The 17,745-nt window shown below is 35.5% G+C and overlaps 2 protein-coding genes across 2 annotated transcripts; both read right to left on the bottom strand.

The window, feature by feature from the left end:
* Nucleotides 1-2,632: 2,632 nt before the first annotated feature.
* LOC112194274 (beta-glucosidase 24) lies at nucleotides 2,633-5,854 on the bottom strand. Its single transcript, XM_040516995.1, has 12 exons — nucleotides 5,776-5,854; nucleotides 5,303-5,430; nucleotides 5,130-5,199; nucleotides 4,964-5,022; nucleotides 4,764-4,839; nucleotides 4,568-4,645; nucleotides 4,335-4,422; nucleotides 3,987-4,248; nucleotides 3,773-3,888; nucleotides 3,473-3,677; nucleotides 3,039-3,253; nucleotides 2,633-2,922 (listed from the first exon to the last, which is right to left on the bottom strand). The coding sequence occupies exons 1-12, from the start codon at nucleotides 5,852-5,854 to the stop codon at nucleotides 2,730-2,732; spliced, it is 1,569 nt and encodes a 522-aa protein (XP_040372929.1). The 3' UTR covers nucleotides 2,633-2,729.
* Nucleotides 5,855-7,811: 1,957 nt separating this feature from the next.
* Nucleotides 7,812-10,598, bottom strand: LOC112193054 (putative F-box/FBD/LRR-repeat protein At5g44950). Its single transcript, XM_024333071.2, has 3 exons — nucleotides 9,341-10,598; nucleotides 8,775-8,954; nucleotides 7,812-8,456 (listed from the first exon to the last, which is right to left on the bottom strand). The coding sequence occupies exons 1-3, from the start codon at nucleotides 10,334-10,336 to the stop codon at nucleotides 8,154-8,156; spliced, it is 1,479 nt and encodes a 492-aa protein (XP_024188839.1). The 5' UTR covers nucleotides 10,337-10,598; the 3' UTR covers nucleotides 7,812-8,153.
* Between the last annotated feature and the right edge of the window lie 7,147 nt (nucleotides 10,599-17,745).

The following is a 17,745-nucleotide window of genomic DNA, read 5'->3' as shown; positions in this document are numbered from 1 at the left end:
TGCTAACTCGAGTGGAGAAATGTTGCAGGTCTCCATCTCCGAAACTATCTTTAAAAAAACTCAAGGAAGGCAACATGGAGCTCACCAATGATCAGGGGATGACTATGTTGGGAAAGAAACCAAAACCACCGGTTCAATTCACAGCTAAGGCTCTGGGACTAATTGAAGCTCTAGACGGTTTTCTCGTCTCCAAACAAATTGACATGCACTCTACATCTTCGGATTCCAAGAAGAAAAGAGGTCGACCACTGGGTGCAAAAAATAAGAACCCGCCAAAGACAGCCAAAATTCCAGCTGAGGATATTCTGACGGTCCTCTATTCCGGTAAGCCTCCTAGCCCTGACTCAATGGGCAAGGAGAAAGTTTAGTTGTGTCTTTTGTTGGGCCTCCAGAATGTTGTTTCTACCACAAATGCAGAGATGTTTCTTGATGCACCGCAATTGAGCGCCTTGGCTTCGGAATCTTCTCTTTTACGATTATTCCTAGATAGAATTTGTGTTCTGATAGGCTCCTGAATAAAGGAGAGGAAATGTTTCAAATGTAATGGTACCTATTTACCCCTATTGGGGCTTGTAATGTGCCATTCTGGCTTGCGTAGCTATGAAATGAATTTTAACTTTCAAAAAAGAAGAAGAAGACATACTCGATATTCAAGTATATTAAGTTTAGAGGTATTTAAATCAAGGTCCAATTTGCTACATCAATTTTCATTGTAGTCTGGCCATTTTTTTATTTTTAATTGCAGTCCAACCACTTTTTTCGTTGTCCATTTTGCCCTTCAAGGAAACTAATTATCAAAATCTCATAATTTGGGGACTTTATTTTTGAATTCAAATATTCAAATTTTGAATTTCAAATTCCTAAAATCTACTCAACGTAATTATAATAAATAATATGCTATTCTTTTTTTAAAAAAAATGGTATTTAAATCTATGTAAACATATCATGTACTTACATGAAAGGTCAATAAATTCTTAAACAATATAGTGTATCTATATCAGAGTCAAAAAAGAAAAAATAGAACAAACCAAGTAGCGTTATTGACACAACAATACCTAGAGATATAGCAATAGACTAGTCCATGATCGAGTTCTAATATTATTCGTATTTAATAAGTAGAGAAAAAGAAACCAACACTACTCTACCTTTGTAATAGATATGAAAAGTGCAAATTTTTATGCACAAGGTAATGAAAAAAGACTAAGGTAGTTTAAACGTGGTTCCTAATAAAAAGGTAGAAAGAAGAAGAAGAAGAAGAATCATTGTAGCTTGCCTTTCCCCTTAAGAAATTACATTTGTACTAGGTATCAAAATTGCAAACATATCTATGCACAAGGTAATCAAAAAAGAGCAACTTAGTTTTTGACATTGTTCCTAATCTAAAGGTACAAAAAAAAAGAACAATAGCAACTTGCCTTTCCCTTAAGATATGAAAATTGTATCTCCCTTTCCTTTGTATGATTTATCCTAAGGCGCAAAGATAGAGATACAATGTAGAATATTACCTCTTTAGATGGATCAAACCTTCTTATGAATACCCATCTAGAATATCTATTTGATTGTATAATGAAGTTGAACAACATTACAATTCTATAATACAGGTGTAGAAATAAGAAGAAGTTGATCAGAATAAAGGAGAAGAAAAGAGACAAGATATAGGGTGTAGAAAAATGATGGTAAGGTATGATCATTTTATATAAGTTATAATTTTTTTTTAATGACGATGCATCAATTAAGGGTTTTATTGTGCTAATGACATATTATAATTGATATGGTTTTTATGAATACCAAATTGATTGAAAAACAACATTAACTCTCAATTTATTGATGCATAAATTATTGATTGTTTTGAGTAATATTGTTATGAGTAAATATGGTATGTGAAAAAGTAGAAGTTGACTCATCATGGTAATATAGGAAAGTAAGCTGATGTGGATACTTAGTCACTGGACCGCAATTAACAAAACTATTCGTCCGGTTTACAATCAAAACAGGTCATGGTTTTTGGACTTATAACTAAGGGTTATTATCACAAATGGTACCTGAACTATACCTCAATATTATCGATGATACCTGAACTTCAATTTTGATCACAACCAGTACCCGAACTTTTCGATTTCATTTTAAATGGTACCTAGAGCCACCTCCGATCACTATTCCGACTAAAAACGGCATGGGAGGCGATCATAGTGATGATTTTTGATGATTTCGAGGGTTGCGATCATATATAGTGATGATTTTTTGGTAATAGACTTGCCTTGAACTTGTTTTTTGTTTTTTTTAGATTTGGCTTTTTTGGCCGGAATAGTGATCGAAGATGGCCTTAGGTACCATTTAAAATGAAATCGAAAAGTTCAGGTACTGGTTGTGATCAAAATTGAAGTTCAGGTACCATCGATAAAATAGAGGATAAGTTCAGGTACCATTTGTAATAATAACCCTATAACTAATTAACTCTTAAGTTTATAATATAGATACAAATACAATATCTATATTTGTAATAGCTAGGATTAGAATACAATCCAAGTCACTTCATTCCTAAGTCATTAACTTGTTATTGTAATTACTTTATATAAATAATGATGAGTCCACAAAATAATTCTTACATATAAAACTTAATTTTCAAGGGTATATTGCACTACTCTGTTTAACAATTTTTTCTCCCATAACAGCAATTTCCTCAACCTATGCAGGGAACTTGTGCTTGACGTACTATCTACAGCTTATGGCTAAGCTTTGACATGTATCGCATCTTCGCCTTTTAGGAATTTAGGGAGCCACTTTGCAGATTCCTTAGGAATGCGCTTGAGATTGTCATTGTAGTCGACATAATAAAGCCCGTACCTTGGGATATAGCCTTCCCCCCACTCAAAATCGTCAAATAAAGCCCAGTGGAAATATCCTTTGACGTTCACACCCTTCCTGCAAAACATCAATGACAAGTAAAATGAATATCATCTATCCTCAAACTTGCAAATGCTCATTCAATAATAGAAATTAATCTGGATTGCCAATTCGTAAGGCCAATGGATGGTTACTTTATGGCCTGCTTGATCATGTACAAATGCCGAAGAATACATTCAATTCTATGTGGATCCTTCAGTGCTACATCAAGTCCACGCTTATCGTCCTTTGCCTCTGTAATTCCATTTTCGGAAATGTAGATCTTAGGGCTCTGGTATTTTCGCTTCATGAACTTCAAAAGTTTCTTGAGACCTTGTGGATAAGACAAGATGAACATGCTACCATCAGCCTGCAAGGTAAACATCATGTCTAAGTTCTCTTACGAAAAATTGCTATACTTATCTAAAGGAGTCAAATTTTTGCATTAATATTTTTCTTACCTGAGGACCAATTGGGACTCCATTTACATCTGCAACAATCACATACAAAAAAGTTAGGCAAACATGCACAAACAACACAGACAAATCAAAAAGGTAGTACGAAGCGTACTCTTGCGCTCTGATGACGCTAGAGGATCATAGCGATAGAAGTTTGGCATATCTAGACGTGCTGGAATGTTTCTACCATATCTCGAGGTATAATAGTTGATGCCAATGAAATCAAAGGATCCTTTAATCAATTTCTTCTCTTCTTTGGTGAAACGGGGTAGCCTTTTCCTGACCAAGCGCCTCATACTCTTTGGATAATGTCCATATACTATTGGTTCCATGAACCTAGTAAATTAGCAGGAGAAAGATTTATAGTAAATAAGGAGACTTCTTGCTCAATCATTAAGTGTAATCAGGATCATAGTGGATACGTGACTAACCATCCAAGTTCAAAGTCCAAAATTCTTTTTGCTGCAGCTTTGTCCTCAGATGAATTTGAATAAGGCTCAACATAGGAACCTACAAGACTCCATCCAATTTGTCCACCTTGTTTTGTCTAATTAAAACAATTATTGGCCAAGAGAGAGTAGTCTCATAAATGTGATCCCATATCTCATAAAGTTAATGATACGACAGAACCAGAGTTTAACTCACCTGAAACTTTTCTCTATAGAGCTTAACAACAGTGGCATGGGCAAGGAGAAGGTTATGAACCACAATGTAAGGTTCAGTAGATGAATTTCCAGCTGTGCAATAATGGAAATGACCACCTGGTATGGAACACCTGCCTGGTGGAGCAACCCCAAGATCATAGCCCATTTTGGCTATAATAAAAGGCTCGTTGATTGTAATCCAATTTTTGACTCTATCTCCATAGATCTTAAAGCAAAGTTCACTGTAATCCTTAAAGTCATCCCTGAACAAAAGTGATATTGAATAGAAACGCTCAGTCTTGTGGGGCATTGGGTAAAGATTATGATTAAGAAAAGTAGAAGAACTTACACAAAGGAGCGATCGAGAAAGCCTCCATACTTGACTGTCAAGGCTTGTGGTGGATCAAAATGTAATATGGTTACATAGGGTGTGATGCCTGCATTGAAATTTCAATCTATTAAATATCTATGTTAACATATATATCTAAGACCAATGGAAGGAATAGTATTTGAGGTATTTGCCAATGAACAAAAGACCACAAGTTGGTAAACAAATTACATTAGATGAGAAATAGTTCATACCATTCTTGATTAGTTCATCAATCAAGTTGTTGTAGTGATCAATACCCTCTTGGTTTATTCCTCCACTCAAGGTTCCCTCTACATATCACAAATTTTGAAAAATGTGCAGAGCTTTTAGCATAGATTAACCTCATATTAATCCGTAAGAGATCCTTTGAACTTTCTTATGGGAACAAGAAATAGATAAAAAGCATACTGGGGAGAATCCTGGTCCAAGAGATGGAAAATCTATAAGAATCAACTCCAAGGGCTTTCACTGCCTTCACATCTTCCTGCGATTAATTACAAACAAATACTTAGCGGTCGCTAATGTGCCAAACCAAAGAAAAGAGTTAATTTCTTTACAATGAATTTTAGATGGAAAAATCATGTAGCGCTAGCTAGCTCTCTACTCACCTTGTATCGCTTGTATGAGTCGATTGCGGTAGACATGGTAGAATGGTCTGCAATGCGTTCTAAATAGAAAGGAAAATCATGTACAAAAGGAAAATGAGCATGATATATAGCTGGTAGAAGTTAGAACAAAGCCACAGTAGAAATTAATGCTAATTAAGAAATGAACCTGGGAATGTCTTAACAAACTCGTCCCAAACACTTGGTCCTCGTCCTGCTTTATTTGTTGATCCTTCAATCTGCACATGGTATATATAACCATTCATAGGTACATTTCATGGACATAAAAGATGGAAACGAATGTTGAAGTTAATGTAGAATTTTAGAATTACAAAAATGCACCTGTGCAGCAGCAGTGCTGACTCCAAATGCAAAATCATTGGGGAAGTCGGACCACTTCACTTTTAATTCTTTAGGGTTTGATATATTGATGTGCAATGCCTGGAACTTTATCTTAGCATTCACCGTAACTGCAATGTAATTTGATCGACATTTCCCATTTAAAATTCAGTTCATTTCTTTATTTTTGAAACAAATGCTTAATTCACTCCAATTTTGGATATCATTACAACCACACACATATTCAAGTGTTTTGCTTTCCTTGATATGTAAAACTAACATGAAGAGCCATTACTAACTGGATGATCTATTCTTCAGCGACTTTACGCATAATCTTTGGACAATTGTCTCAGGAAATAATCAACCAAAAAAACTTTTATAGTTAGTTGATATATTCTGGAGAAAATGCAGATTGCCTTGTTAAGATTACTAACATTCAAATGTATTATCAAACTTACTGAAAGTAATTAGCAAACCTGGTGAAAAACAGGCAATGAAAGCAATAGCACACATCATCCTCTGTGAAATCCTTAACCATGTTGGTGAAAACTCCATGACCAGTCAAGCTAATTAAAACTCTAATCTAACTCTTGAAGAAATCAATATTATCAGATTGAAATTTAAGCAAATGAAGCTTAATCCAGTACTAAGTCTGGATTCAAAGGTGAAGAGCTAAAGTCCATCTTACCAAAGATATATAGTACCTCTTCTTTTACAGCAATGAATGAACAATAACTAATTAACTAGTAGCAACAAATTAACTGTAATTGCTGGCATATAATCTAGAATATGCAGTTCCAACAGAAGCCGTTGGGGCATTTTGATGGTGAATTTTTTTTCTTTTAATATAAGCAACAATAACTGAAACATGTTGCATCTTTTAACAGTGAAGTACAAACAAATTAATGGGTCAATTGTTTTGGCAACCCACAGGGGTACGTTGTTTTTGTACTGCTTACTGTATTACAATATTAGGATGACTCCTTTCGACAAATGGGTCAATTATTTTTTCCTACAAAGAAAGTAAAATAAAATAAATTTTGTGATCCCAACAAGCACAAAAGAGATTTAACAACCACAAAACCGAGTAAACTTATTCCATTGTTCTACACACTCTAACTGAATCCTCACATAAGTAAACACAAAAGAGATTTAACAACCACAAAACCGAGTAAACTTATTCCATTGTTCTACACACTCTAACTGAATCCTCACATAAGTAAACACAAAAGAGATTTAACAACCACAAAACGGAGAAACTTATTCCATTGATCTACACACTCCAACTGAATCCTCACATAAGTAAAAATTTGAGCCCTCTTAGAGCCTTTGAACCGCACACTGTCACTACCAGTCTACCACCAGCATACACATTGGCCTTTGGAAACAAGAAAACCATCCCTATCAAGCCCACCATACTAATCTGCCGTTTCCATACCCATTTCCAAAGAGGCACAACCCTAATAGACTACCATCGGACAATTTATTTGTGCCATTTCGAAACAAGACATCCATTACTAATCTAGCCCAGCCCAGTATACTTTCTTAGCAGACCACATACCCATTTCAAAATGCACACTACCATTAAACCACTACTGCCAGTATTCAAGCTCCGCAGCCAAAGGGAGTGAATGTCACTACTGCCAGTATTCAAGCTCCACAGCCAAAGGGAGTGAATGTCATAGTTGGCATGGGTCTTGATTTTGTTGCCGCAGGTGGAGCAAATCGTAGAGAAGGTAATTGTATGGACTGTTTGATGGGTCTGCACATCACTGACGCTTTTGAAGGTTCTGGTGCAATGGATGCAGCCAGATGTAGTCCTCTAAAAGCTGCTGATTAAGACGGAGACTCTGAGAGGGAGGGTTCGTCGTGACCCGAATGGGGAGAGAGAGACTTTGTGAATGTTTTTCTCGTCGGTGTGGTTATGAGGCTAGGAGAGAGTGGCACATTATAATTTCATAATTGAGTTGAGCCCAAAAGTATTATTTTACCTTTAAACGGTGTGAGTGAGAATTTTAATTTGCTGGTCGGGTAAATGAGAGTTTTTAAGGTAAAAATTGGGCTATGGGTCGAAACCTCTTACTTTAAATGTAATTAAATAGTTACTTAAACTCAGAAAAATAGGCCAATAAGGTATTTCGGTCACATTTATGTGAAATGTCTCTCAAGTGTAAATGTCGTAAAGCTATTGCCACCCTACTAACTATTTTGTTCACCCTACAAATTTCTGATTTATTAAAATACTAAAATAATCTAATGAAATTACAATAACAGACAATATCTTAGTAAAAATTACAATTAATTTTTCTTATTACCCCTACAGAATATGTACTTAAACTCTATTATTAATCTTTTCATTCATCGTTAAACTCTTTTTTTTTTTTTTGCCTCTTTCTTCTTTCTTCCTCCATCTTCATATAGAAGTCCAACCAGATACACCTTGTTTCTGGACAAGAGCTTCTAACTTTTTAACTGACCAAAATATTCAGGAACCTTTCTTATGAATTTTTTATAAAAAAAAATATTTAGAGAACTCAAGTTTATCATGCATGTAATATTTTCTAAAATTTTACCGTCCAAAAAATTGGTTGATTTGTCAATGCACGTCAAACTCAAACCCAGAAAACATTTGACCCAGATCATCTCTGCAGCTTTCCAAACCACCATGATTTGTTGATTTCACACAACTTGTAATTTTGCTTTTCTTTTCTTTGACCACAAAAAAAAAAAAAAAAAAAAAATGGCATCGACCATATCACCATATGCATATTATTTACACCCACATTCTTGCCTTTCCCGAGAGCAAGTTCATCCAATTTCTTATGAAACCACTGTAAACCAAAGCACAAAGCCACTATATCCTTTCTCTGGTAAAAGCTCTTCTGCTATTTCGCTCCAAAGTTCCTCTCTTTTGATCTTCCTCCAAGACAGCTCTGAGATTGGACTTCTTATATGTTATATGCAACTTCCTTTCAACACTAGATTGTTGGGGTGAATGTACAATCACCATTTTCTTCAAACTTTTAGCATGCTCGAGCAGATAGCTTGCTAATTCGATTCCATTAGACCCATTAGGAAGCTCTATGGTTACCTCCTCCAGTTGATGAACAAAAGCAAGGTCTAGCAATTTCCAATATGCCACATTATGTCCTGATGACTGACAAAGCAACAAGACAAAAAGAGAAGATCAACTGAAATTTTCCAAAATAAAAGCAGAAACTAATAACTTGCAGGATATAAATACAGAAAACTAAGTTATTTATAATCATCCACATTATATCCTGATGACTGACAAAGCAACAAGACAAAAAGAGAAGATCAACTGAAAATTTCCAAAATAAAAGCAGAAAATAATAACTTGCAGGATATAAATAACAGAAAACTAAGTTATTTATAACCATTATCTACCTGCACCGGAGTCTAGAAATAACAATTGCAAATATGCATACAGAACGAAAAACAGAGCTTTACTTACTTTAGATCCAAGGTGGATAAAGATTGGAAATGACTTTATGTACAAAGTACTCAAATTAGGAATTCCTTTCAAGATAGAGACCATTGCCGGAACAACATCATCAAGCATGTACCCGACATGGATACACAGATGACGAACATTATCTAAAGGTGCTGGTCTGGATCCTTTCTGGAAAAGAGCCTGCAATGCCATAAAGGAAAACAGTAAATAGAAAAAATAAAGGTACCCTAGAACCCTGTAGGAACAATAATGAACAATATATGCAATATATTACCAAAATCAGGTGGACTACTTATTAATAGGCCAAAAGTTGAAACCTATAACACATTTTTCAATTTACTCCTACACATTAGTATTCTTTTAGGACTAACTGCAACATAAATAAGAACTTCCATCCTAGGTAATCTGACCATTATAAATGAGATAAAAAAAGTGCCGTCAGATAGATTATGATATTCAACATACACATATGCCAGGAAAGGTTGTGACCACAACAAGAGCAATTGCAAAATACTAGTTTTTGCCCCAAAAAATAAATGAAAACAAGTTTGAATAGTGTCTTTTACCTTTAGGATCTCCTCCCCTAAAATAAGAACTTTGACACTTCGTATACTGCTAATAAACTCAGATAGCATGTTAATGTCATTCCCTCCAGGTCTCAGACAAAGATCAGCTTTTTCTAAACGCCTCAATTCCCCAAGTTTTTGGTGAATCAAAGAATTCCCTTCTAACTTCAAATATCTAACTTCCGGAGCAGTAACATTCAACACCTTCTTGCAATTTTGAAATCCCCAGTCAATAACTAGGTCTACCAGTTTCTCGGCAGAGATGCTGAGAATCAGTGGATCCGACTGAAACGGATGCACAACACTAAACGACACTAAAGATGAACTTTCAATTGAGAGATGACTTATCCCCTCAATTCCTTCGAGACGTAATTCCTTAATGCACTTGCAAGAGGATGAGATCCATCTGAAAAATCCCTCATCCACTACATGAATATTTTTCAGCTTCAAGCATTCAATATTAGCGAAACAAGCCGAGGAGGGTAATGTAAGGAACCTATACTTATACTTCATTTCCACAGACAAAGACCTCAAAGTTGCACAACGTAAGATAGACTGAAACAAAAGTGGCAAATCAACTAAACCAAGCTCAAAATCAAGCCCCTCAACGTTACACCGCAATGCATTGCGAATCCATTCGATGATACGAGACTTCTCGAATCCGCAGAAGCTACGAAAACGAAAGGTTTGCAACTTCACATCCCCACGACGAATCATGAAACCATCCAAAGCATTCAACAGCGCTAACCTGTTGCCCAAGGTAGACAAATTCGCCTCCGAAAATCCTTCAAATTTCAATGAAGGAGTTGAGAGATGAAGTTGTCTGCATCTTTTGGACACAGAGCCAAAACGGGTAACGTCTGTTATAGTGAGGTGTGAGAGAATCTGATGAGTAACACCGTCTGGAAGATTGCTGAATCCATCCACCATGGTCTCAGCGCGAACTCCTTGACCTCGACAAGTTGGAGTTGCTATCAACTTTTGCTTATGATCCATGAGACTGAGATTTCTGGGTTTCTAAGAGGAGTGGGCTTGGATCAACATGTTCATTTCTACCCTGAACCAAATATAAGGACATACCCAGGAATCTAGAACGTGCCTACTCCCTCTTGCTTGCTCCATATCCTGGAATTTGATTGGGTTGCAGAGCAGAGCTCATAGAACCCTAATTTTGGTCAATTTGGGGGTTTCTGGGATTGAAAACGGTTCAGGTCGACGTTGAGAGAAATTATTTAGGCTTGTTTCTTGGCCGGGTCGGGGTAACGGATTTACTGTGTAATAGTAAATTAATTTATCGATAGTGTTCATATAAGTTTTACCGTCAGATTCCACTTATTCCTTAAAACTTTAACTTATGCGCACACTACTGATTAATTTACAGTCCAACAATGACGGAAAATTCTTCCATGCGTCGGTGTTGTAAGTGAATCAGTAAATTTCTGCCGTTGATATTTATAGACAAATTTTTTTTAATAACAAATAAATGTAATCAATATTATCTAGTCGTATATTCATATTCGTGCAAGTGCAAATTAGTGGACTGAATATTCACTAACCAATGAAGGGATCGAAAAATTTGCTCATGTGACCTATAAACTGGACCTCACAGAGTTATGCTGAATCAGTCAAATTGATTATATAAGTAATTTTTTTTTTTTTCGACTTCAGAATCAGTCATGCGAATTTTGGCTGCAGCTTCTCATTATTGCTTACAGCAAGTCTGGATGATGGTTGGTCTTCACATCGGATTGGTGTTCTTGGGCTAGGCTCAAGTTTTTTATTTCCTATTTCCTAGTTTTAGGTTTGATTTTGTAGCTCCTCTTGCAGAATGTCCATTTTGCAGCTCTCTTGACTCTTAGTTTTTAATACAACTCTTTTTTTTTTTTTTTGAAAGGATGAAACTCTTCTACTTGAGAAATTTTAAATACACACCCCTAATCACTTAATACACATTCCTATTATTTTATATTTCAAATTAGATTTTGTAGGTAGGTTGAATGACCAAAACAGACATCTATGCATTAGAAAGAAAGAAAAATTAGTTATATTTTCCTTATATAGAATAATTTATGTATAAATAGTTAGATAAACACAACAAATTTCTATACATGGCCTCCTGATTTAGTACAAGAATAAAGTTAGAAACTATCTAATTTAATTTTTTTTAAATAAATTGTAATTAAATGAGGTTAGAAGCCATAATATTTATAATTGCAAAATCAATGGTATTAAATGTTTTTAAAATGGATCGTTTTACTCCCATTTTTTAGTTAATTTCCTTTTCTTTCTTTTTTCTAAGAGATACAATTAATCCATTTATTTTCTAATATAAAACATCACGGGTGAAAAAACTTTATAATTGTTAATTTGTTTGGCCCCTCTAATGACAACTTTGTAGTTCCCCCATTAGAGAGAAACTAGTGATTATGTTCAACTCATAATTTTATACTTGATCAACATGGTGTTTGGTGGATGAGAACTCAAATAATATAAAACCTATTTATATGCATTTATTTAAAGGGAACAATAATAAATCTTTATGGATTTCTGAATAAGTAACACAAATAATCAATATGGTCATTTAAAAACATCAATATACTAGAATATACTAATCATATTAAATAGTAGCCTTAATATAGTCAAATAATAGGATATTTCATGATTTTTGAGATTAAGGATATTTTAGGTACTTTTGGTTGTGTATTTAGTAGAATATTAGAATGAGAAATTAAATGGGTGGTGTATTAAGTATGGAGTGTGTATTAAGTAATTAGGGGTGTGTATTTAAAACTTCTCCTTCTATTTTAATCAAAATAAAATTTTTTTTTCCGACATCATTAGTCAAGTATTTTCAATTGTTGTAACTGATTTTCACAATTAGAAAACAAAAAATCTACATTCATGTGACCTTGTTTTCGTTCAAGTCCCTCAATTTTGGTGTGATAATTTTTTAGCTCTCTTTGCCTCTAAACAAATGTTCCGTGTACACAATGAGAATTTTGAGAGAAACGTCCAAGATCACTAGGAAGAACTTGGATGTGCAATTTGTCTAAAACAGAGAACCTTCATATGTATCTTCAATGATTTGAGTTTATTGCCTTGATATCTTAGGCCATCTCCAACCCTAATGTCAAAAGTCATTTTGACTTTTCCAATCCCAGTTCAGCATCGCCAACTCAATAAAAAAAAAGGAGTCAAAATGACCACGGAGTCAAAAGCTTAGTCATTTTGACTAAGTTTTGTAGAACAAAAGCCAAAATGGAGAAGAACAGAGAGGAGGTGGGCACCATGATCCATTGAGATTATACTATGGCTTTTGATTAAAAGGGGTTCGAGATGAAAAATTTGAATATATAGTAATATATGATACTAAGGGTGTCAAATTCATGAAAGCCTAGTATTTAAGCTACTTGGTTGAACATGACTCCAAATTCTCTCTCTCTCTCTCTCTCTTTTCCCCATCTCCTTTCCTTGATCCAGACATCCAGTCTCTCCTTTTCGTCCTGTGCTTATAATAACTTGTTTCAGTGAGGTTACTGCTGTACGTCCTACCCTTGGGGTGAGTTACTATATGCGATTTCAATCGTATTGTTAATCCTACTCGAGCATTTCCATTAAAAAAAAGGGACAAAGAAACTGGAATGCCAAAACAGCTTCATTAAAGAACCAGACAGTCAAGCCACATGCTAGCGAGAGAAAGTAAAAGAAGTACAATAAAATAGTACATCTCAGGTTTTTGAACAAATTAAAGCGTTCAGACAGTTGCTAGCTCTTGTTTATCACAGTAGAGGAACCCTTGTAATGTACTACTTCAGGACTTTCTCCAGTAACATCTCCGGAGTCGGAAAATCATAGTTATCCTTTATTTGACAATATTCTTCTTCTAATTTGCTCTGCAATCCTCGTCTTTGATCTTCCTGAAAGACAACTCTGACATTCGAAATCTTTTTTCTTTTTAGCAACTTCCTTTTGAAATGAGATTGCTCGGGTGAATGAACAATCACCATTTTCTTCAAACTCTGGGCATAATCTAGTATATACCATGCTAACTCGACTCCATTAGACCCATTAGGAAGCTCTATGCTTACCTCCTCAAGTTTATTAACAAAAGAAAGGTTTAGCAATTTCCAATATGCCTCATTATATCCGGATGACTGCCAAGGCAAGAAGATAAAAGACAAGATCAAACAAAACTTTTAAAAATAATACCAAGAGACTAATAATTTGTAAAAATAAAGGAACAAAAACCAAGTCATTTATAATCCATGATCAATATGCAGGGCATTCCAGAAATAGCAGTTGAAAAAATGTATTACGGGATTGGAACCAACGATAGGACTTCACTTACATTAGTTCTAGGGCAGTATTCTACTGGGTCAGTATTTATGTTCAATGTACTCAAATTAGGCAATCCTTTCAAAAGCGAGACCATTACCGGGACTAGGTGATCACAGAAGTACCCAACATGAAGCTGCAGTTGACGAACATTATCTAAAGGTGCTGGCATGGAACCTTTCTCGGACAAAGCCTGCAATGTTATAAAGGAAAACGCTAAATAGAAAAACACAAAGGGAACCCAGAACCCTGAGGAACTATATGCAATACATTACTGAAATACAGTGGGCCAAAAGTTGAAACCTATCTCATTTTACTCCTTATACATTAGTATTCTTTTTGGACTGACTAACAACATTAATAAGAATTTTCATTCTAGGTAATCTGACCATTATTAATCAGAAAAAAAAGAGGCCAGCATATAGTTATAAGGCAACTCTAAGATTTACCATACGCAGATGCTAGGAACGGTTATAACAGAAATAATACCACTTGTAAATTATTAAGCTTTACGGGAATAGAATAAATAAATAAAAGTTTGAAGTGTCTCTTACATTTACGATATTTACGGTATCTTCCTTCATAATAAGAGCCTTGACCTTGCATATGCTGCTAAGAAACTCAGATAGAAAGTCATTCCCTCCAGGTCTCAGATAAAGCTCAGCTTGTTCTAGAAGCTTAAATTCACCAAAATTTTGGTGAATCAACAATATCCCTGTCCATTTCATATATCTAACTTCCGGAGCAAATATATTTAACTTTTGGCAACCACAAAATCCCCAATTAATAACTAGATCTTCCAGATTGTCAGCAGAAATGCTAAGATGGAAGGGGTCCAACTGTAGGCGATGCACAAAACTAAACGATTGCAAAGATGAACTTTCAATGCTGAGATGTTTTATCCCCTGAATTTCTTCAAGTTGTAATTTCTTAATAGATTTGCAAGTAGACGAGATCCATTTGAAAAACCCCTCATCCACTACCTCAATGTTTTTCAACTTCAAGTATTCAATATTAGAGAAACAAGCCGAGGAGGGTAATGTTAGGGATACATACTTATACTCCATTCCCACTGACAAAGACTTCAAAGATCCACAAAGCAAGATAGACTGAAACAGCCGAGTCAAAGAAACCGTACAGAGCTCAAGATCAAGCAGTTCAACGTTACACCTTAATGCATTGTCAATTCAATTGATGATTCTAGGGTTAGCATCTGCGCAGAAGGTAAGAAAACGAAAGGTGCTACAAGAACGAAAGGTGTTACGAAAGGTGTGTATCTTATCATCCCCACGACGAATCATAAAACTATCCAAAGCATTCAACAACCTTGACCTCTTATCCAATGTAGATAAACTCGCCCTCGAAAATCCTTCAAATTTCAATGTGGGAGTTGACAGATGAAGTCGTCCGCATCTTTTGGACACACAGCCAAAACGAGCGACGTCTGGTATGGTAAGGAAGGAGAGAATGTGATGGGCAACTCCGTCTGGAAGATCACTGAATCTGTCTACCTCAGTACAACTTGGAGTTTCCATTAAACAAAATTTTGGGTCTTTCTTTCTGGGTTTCTAATGCCAATACTGGTTCGATTCGCTTCAGTTGTTCTTGGAAAAGAGAATCAAATACTCAAAAATCGATCATATTCAATTCTACTACTCTGAAGTCTGAACCAAAGTAAGGACAATGTACCTCCATCATGGTTGCTCAAATTCCTGGAATTTTTTATGGGTTGCAGACTTGCAGTACCCTCGTAATGCCACTGAACCCTAATTTTGGTTCATCTGGGGGATTTCTGCGTTTCGTTTTGGGCTTTGTTAATTCTTATGCCTGTACAGAAACGGTTCGGATCTAAACCGTCTCATATACCATATCTTTAAATTGGGCCTTGTGGGCTTGACCCAAAATTGGGTGAGAACAGTAAAGTGGGACTCGAGTGCAACTTTGATCACGGGGTACTTCCCTCCCTCCCTCTGTATTTGTATGATTATTTTACTTTTTTTTTTACAAATGGTTAAACCTGTAAATGTATTAATGTAGAGAATTAATGCATGCATAAAAGTAAATATGTTCGAGAAACAAAGTTATGGGGTAGAAAAAAGGCGCAGCCCAACAAAAACAACCACTAAAAATAGGAAAGCCGAACTAAAAGATTAAAGAAGAAACAATCGAAAGAAATGGCCTATTGGCAAGAGAGGCTAACAAAAATCGTTTAGTAACCAAGCCTTCTTCGTCTTTGATCTTCTTGAAAGACAATGTTAGCATTCGAAATCATCTTGCTTTGAGTTAACTCGCTTGCATATTATAAGATTGTTGGGGTGAATGCACAATCACCATTTTCTTTAAATTTTGTGATTGCTCGAGTATACACCGTGCGAACTCGATTCCATTAGATCCGTTGGAAAGCTCTATGGTTAAATCTTCAAGTTGATTAACAAGAGCAAGGTCTTGCAACTTCCAATATGTAGCATTAAAGCCTGAAGACTGGGGCAAAAAGAGAAGCTATCAAGGAAAAGGTTAAGGCACGGTTTTTATCTGCATGTGATTAATAAGAACCAGATCCAGAAATAACAATTGGAAAGATGTATATGAAGAGGAAGTCAGAGAGAAAGAGTGAGAAATTTTACTTTGGATGCAGGGTAGATGGACAATAGGTAAGACTTCATTTGCAAAGTACGGAGCTTTAAATTAAGACAGAGACCATCGCCGGAACTAGGTTATCGATCAGTGAAGTACCCCACATGTATACACATGTGAAGAACATGATCAAAGGGTGCTGGCATGGTTCCTTCGCTGAATGGAGCCTGCAAGGTTATAAACCAAAAAACAAAATTGTAAAAGTGAAGTGACCTTGTAAGGCGGTAAAGGGCGGTAATAAAAACCTACATACAGACCGAGATCGGTCACCGCTGACTTAGCCTTGTTAGTATAGATTTTATTGTATATTGGCATTCCTAATACAAAACCTAGAGTCTTAGGTCTAAGTTAGAAGTGTGCCAATCATTGGAGGACCGTCGAATGAAAAGAAAAAAACTCAATGCTTCAGCTGACTCCTCAAGATACTTTACAGGTAATTGCATATGCATCTCATACGTTTTGTGTCTTTATGCATATTAGGATTGATGCATGTGTTGCAATCCTGGTTAGGTCAGAATATGTGAGTTGGTCTGTGTTCGATTTCTTTAGTTCGGAGATCTTTTGTGCATTATTGCTATCAATCATTAAGTTGTAAGAAGATATTTATTTTACATGATTTGTTCAGTTAAGTCTATCTTTTTTTATTAGGGATAAAATCATGTTTATTTGTAGAATATTTTTTTAGGATATGTCTCTTCTATATAAGGAGTCAATTAGGTTTTGGTGTCTTTATTGTCCAAGTTTTTAGGGGAGTCTGCATATTATAAACCAAAAGAAAATGCATTCATTTTGTAGGCCTTTTGATGTGAAAAAGATTGTGTTCATCCATAGTGATTTAGAAAAAGACTTCATTCATCTTTGAATAGTGATGCTTCAAATCGTATCAGTAATCTACTTGTTCCATGTTAAAGTAGATTGTTGAGTCAAACACTTTTTCATTTATCAATCATATACTGCATATCAAGTACTCTCGAGGTCAGTTGGATCTGTTGATGTGCAAAGAAGATTGAAGGTCGAGGTCAGTACCTATCAATCCTACCAGTGAGAGCAGTTCATCAGTGGAGAAGATTTACGAAGACGTGATCATACAACCTTCTAGAATGTGTCTAGTACGTATAGTCGAGGTCAGTGCTATTGGTTGTTTGTAAGAGAACTCGTATCATTCCATTAAGTGAATTGGTTTTCACTAGGGCTTTAGAGAGTTAAGGCCCCTCAGTTGTTTTCCTCATTTTGAGGTTTTTACTGCGCAAACAATTATGGTATCTCTTGATTGCTGTGTGATTGTGTTTACCTTTCTTTTCTGCACTTTATCTATACTGCTATATTCAGGGATTTATATATGTGTTTCAATCTTTTAACGTTTCTTGCTGGAGGTTTTTGAATTAAGGAAAAGTTGTGGTTTCTGTAGAGAAAGCCTATTTACCCTCCCTCTAGGC

This window comes from Rosa chinensis, chromosome 3 (assembly GCF_002994745.2).
Source record: "Rosa chinensis cultivar Old Blush chromosome 3, RchiOBHm-V2, whole genome shotgun sequence".
Classification (NCBI taxonomy): domain Eukaryota; kingdom Viridiplantae; phylum Streptophyta; class Magnoliopsida; order Rosales; family Rosaceae; genus Rosa; species Rosa chinensis.
The sequence above is the reverse complement of the archived record's forward strand: the minus strand, read 5'-3'. Positions and strand labels throughout refer to the sequence as shown.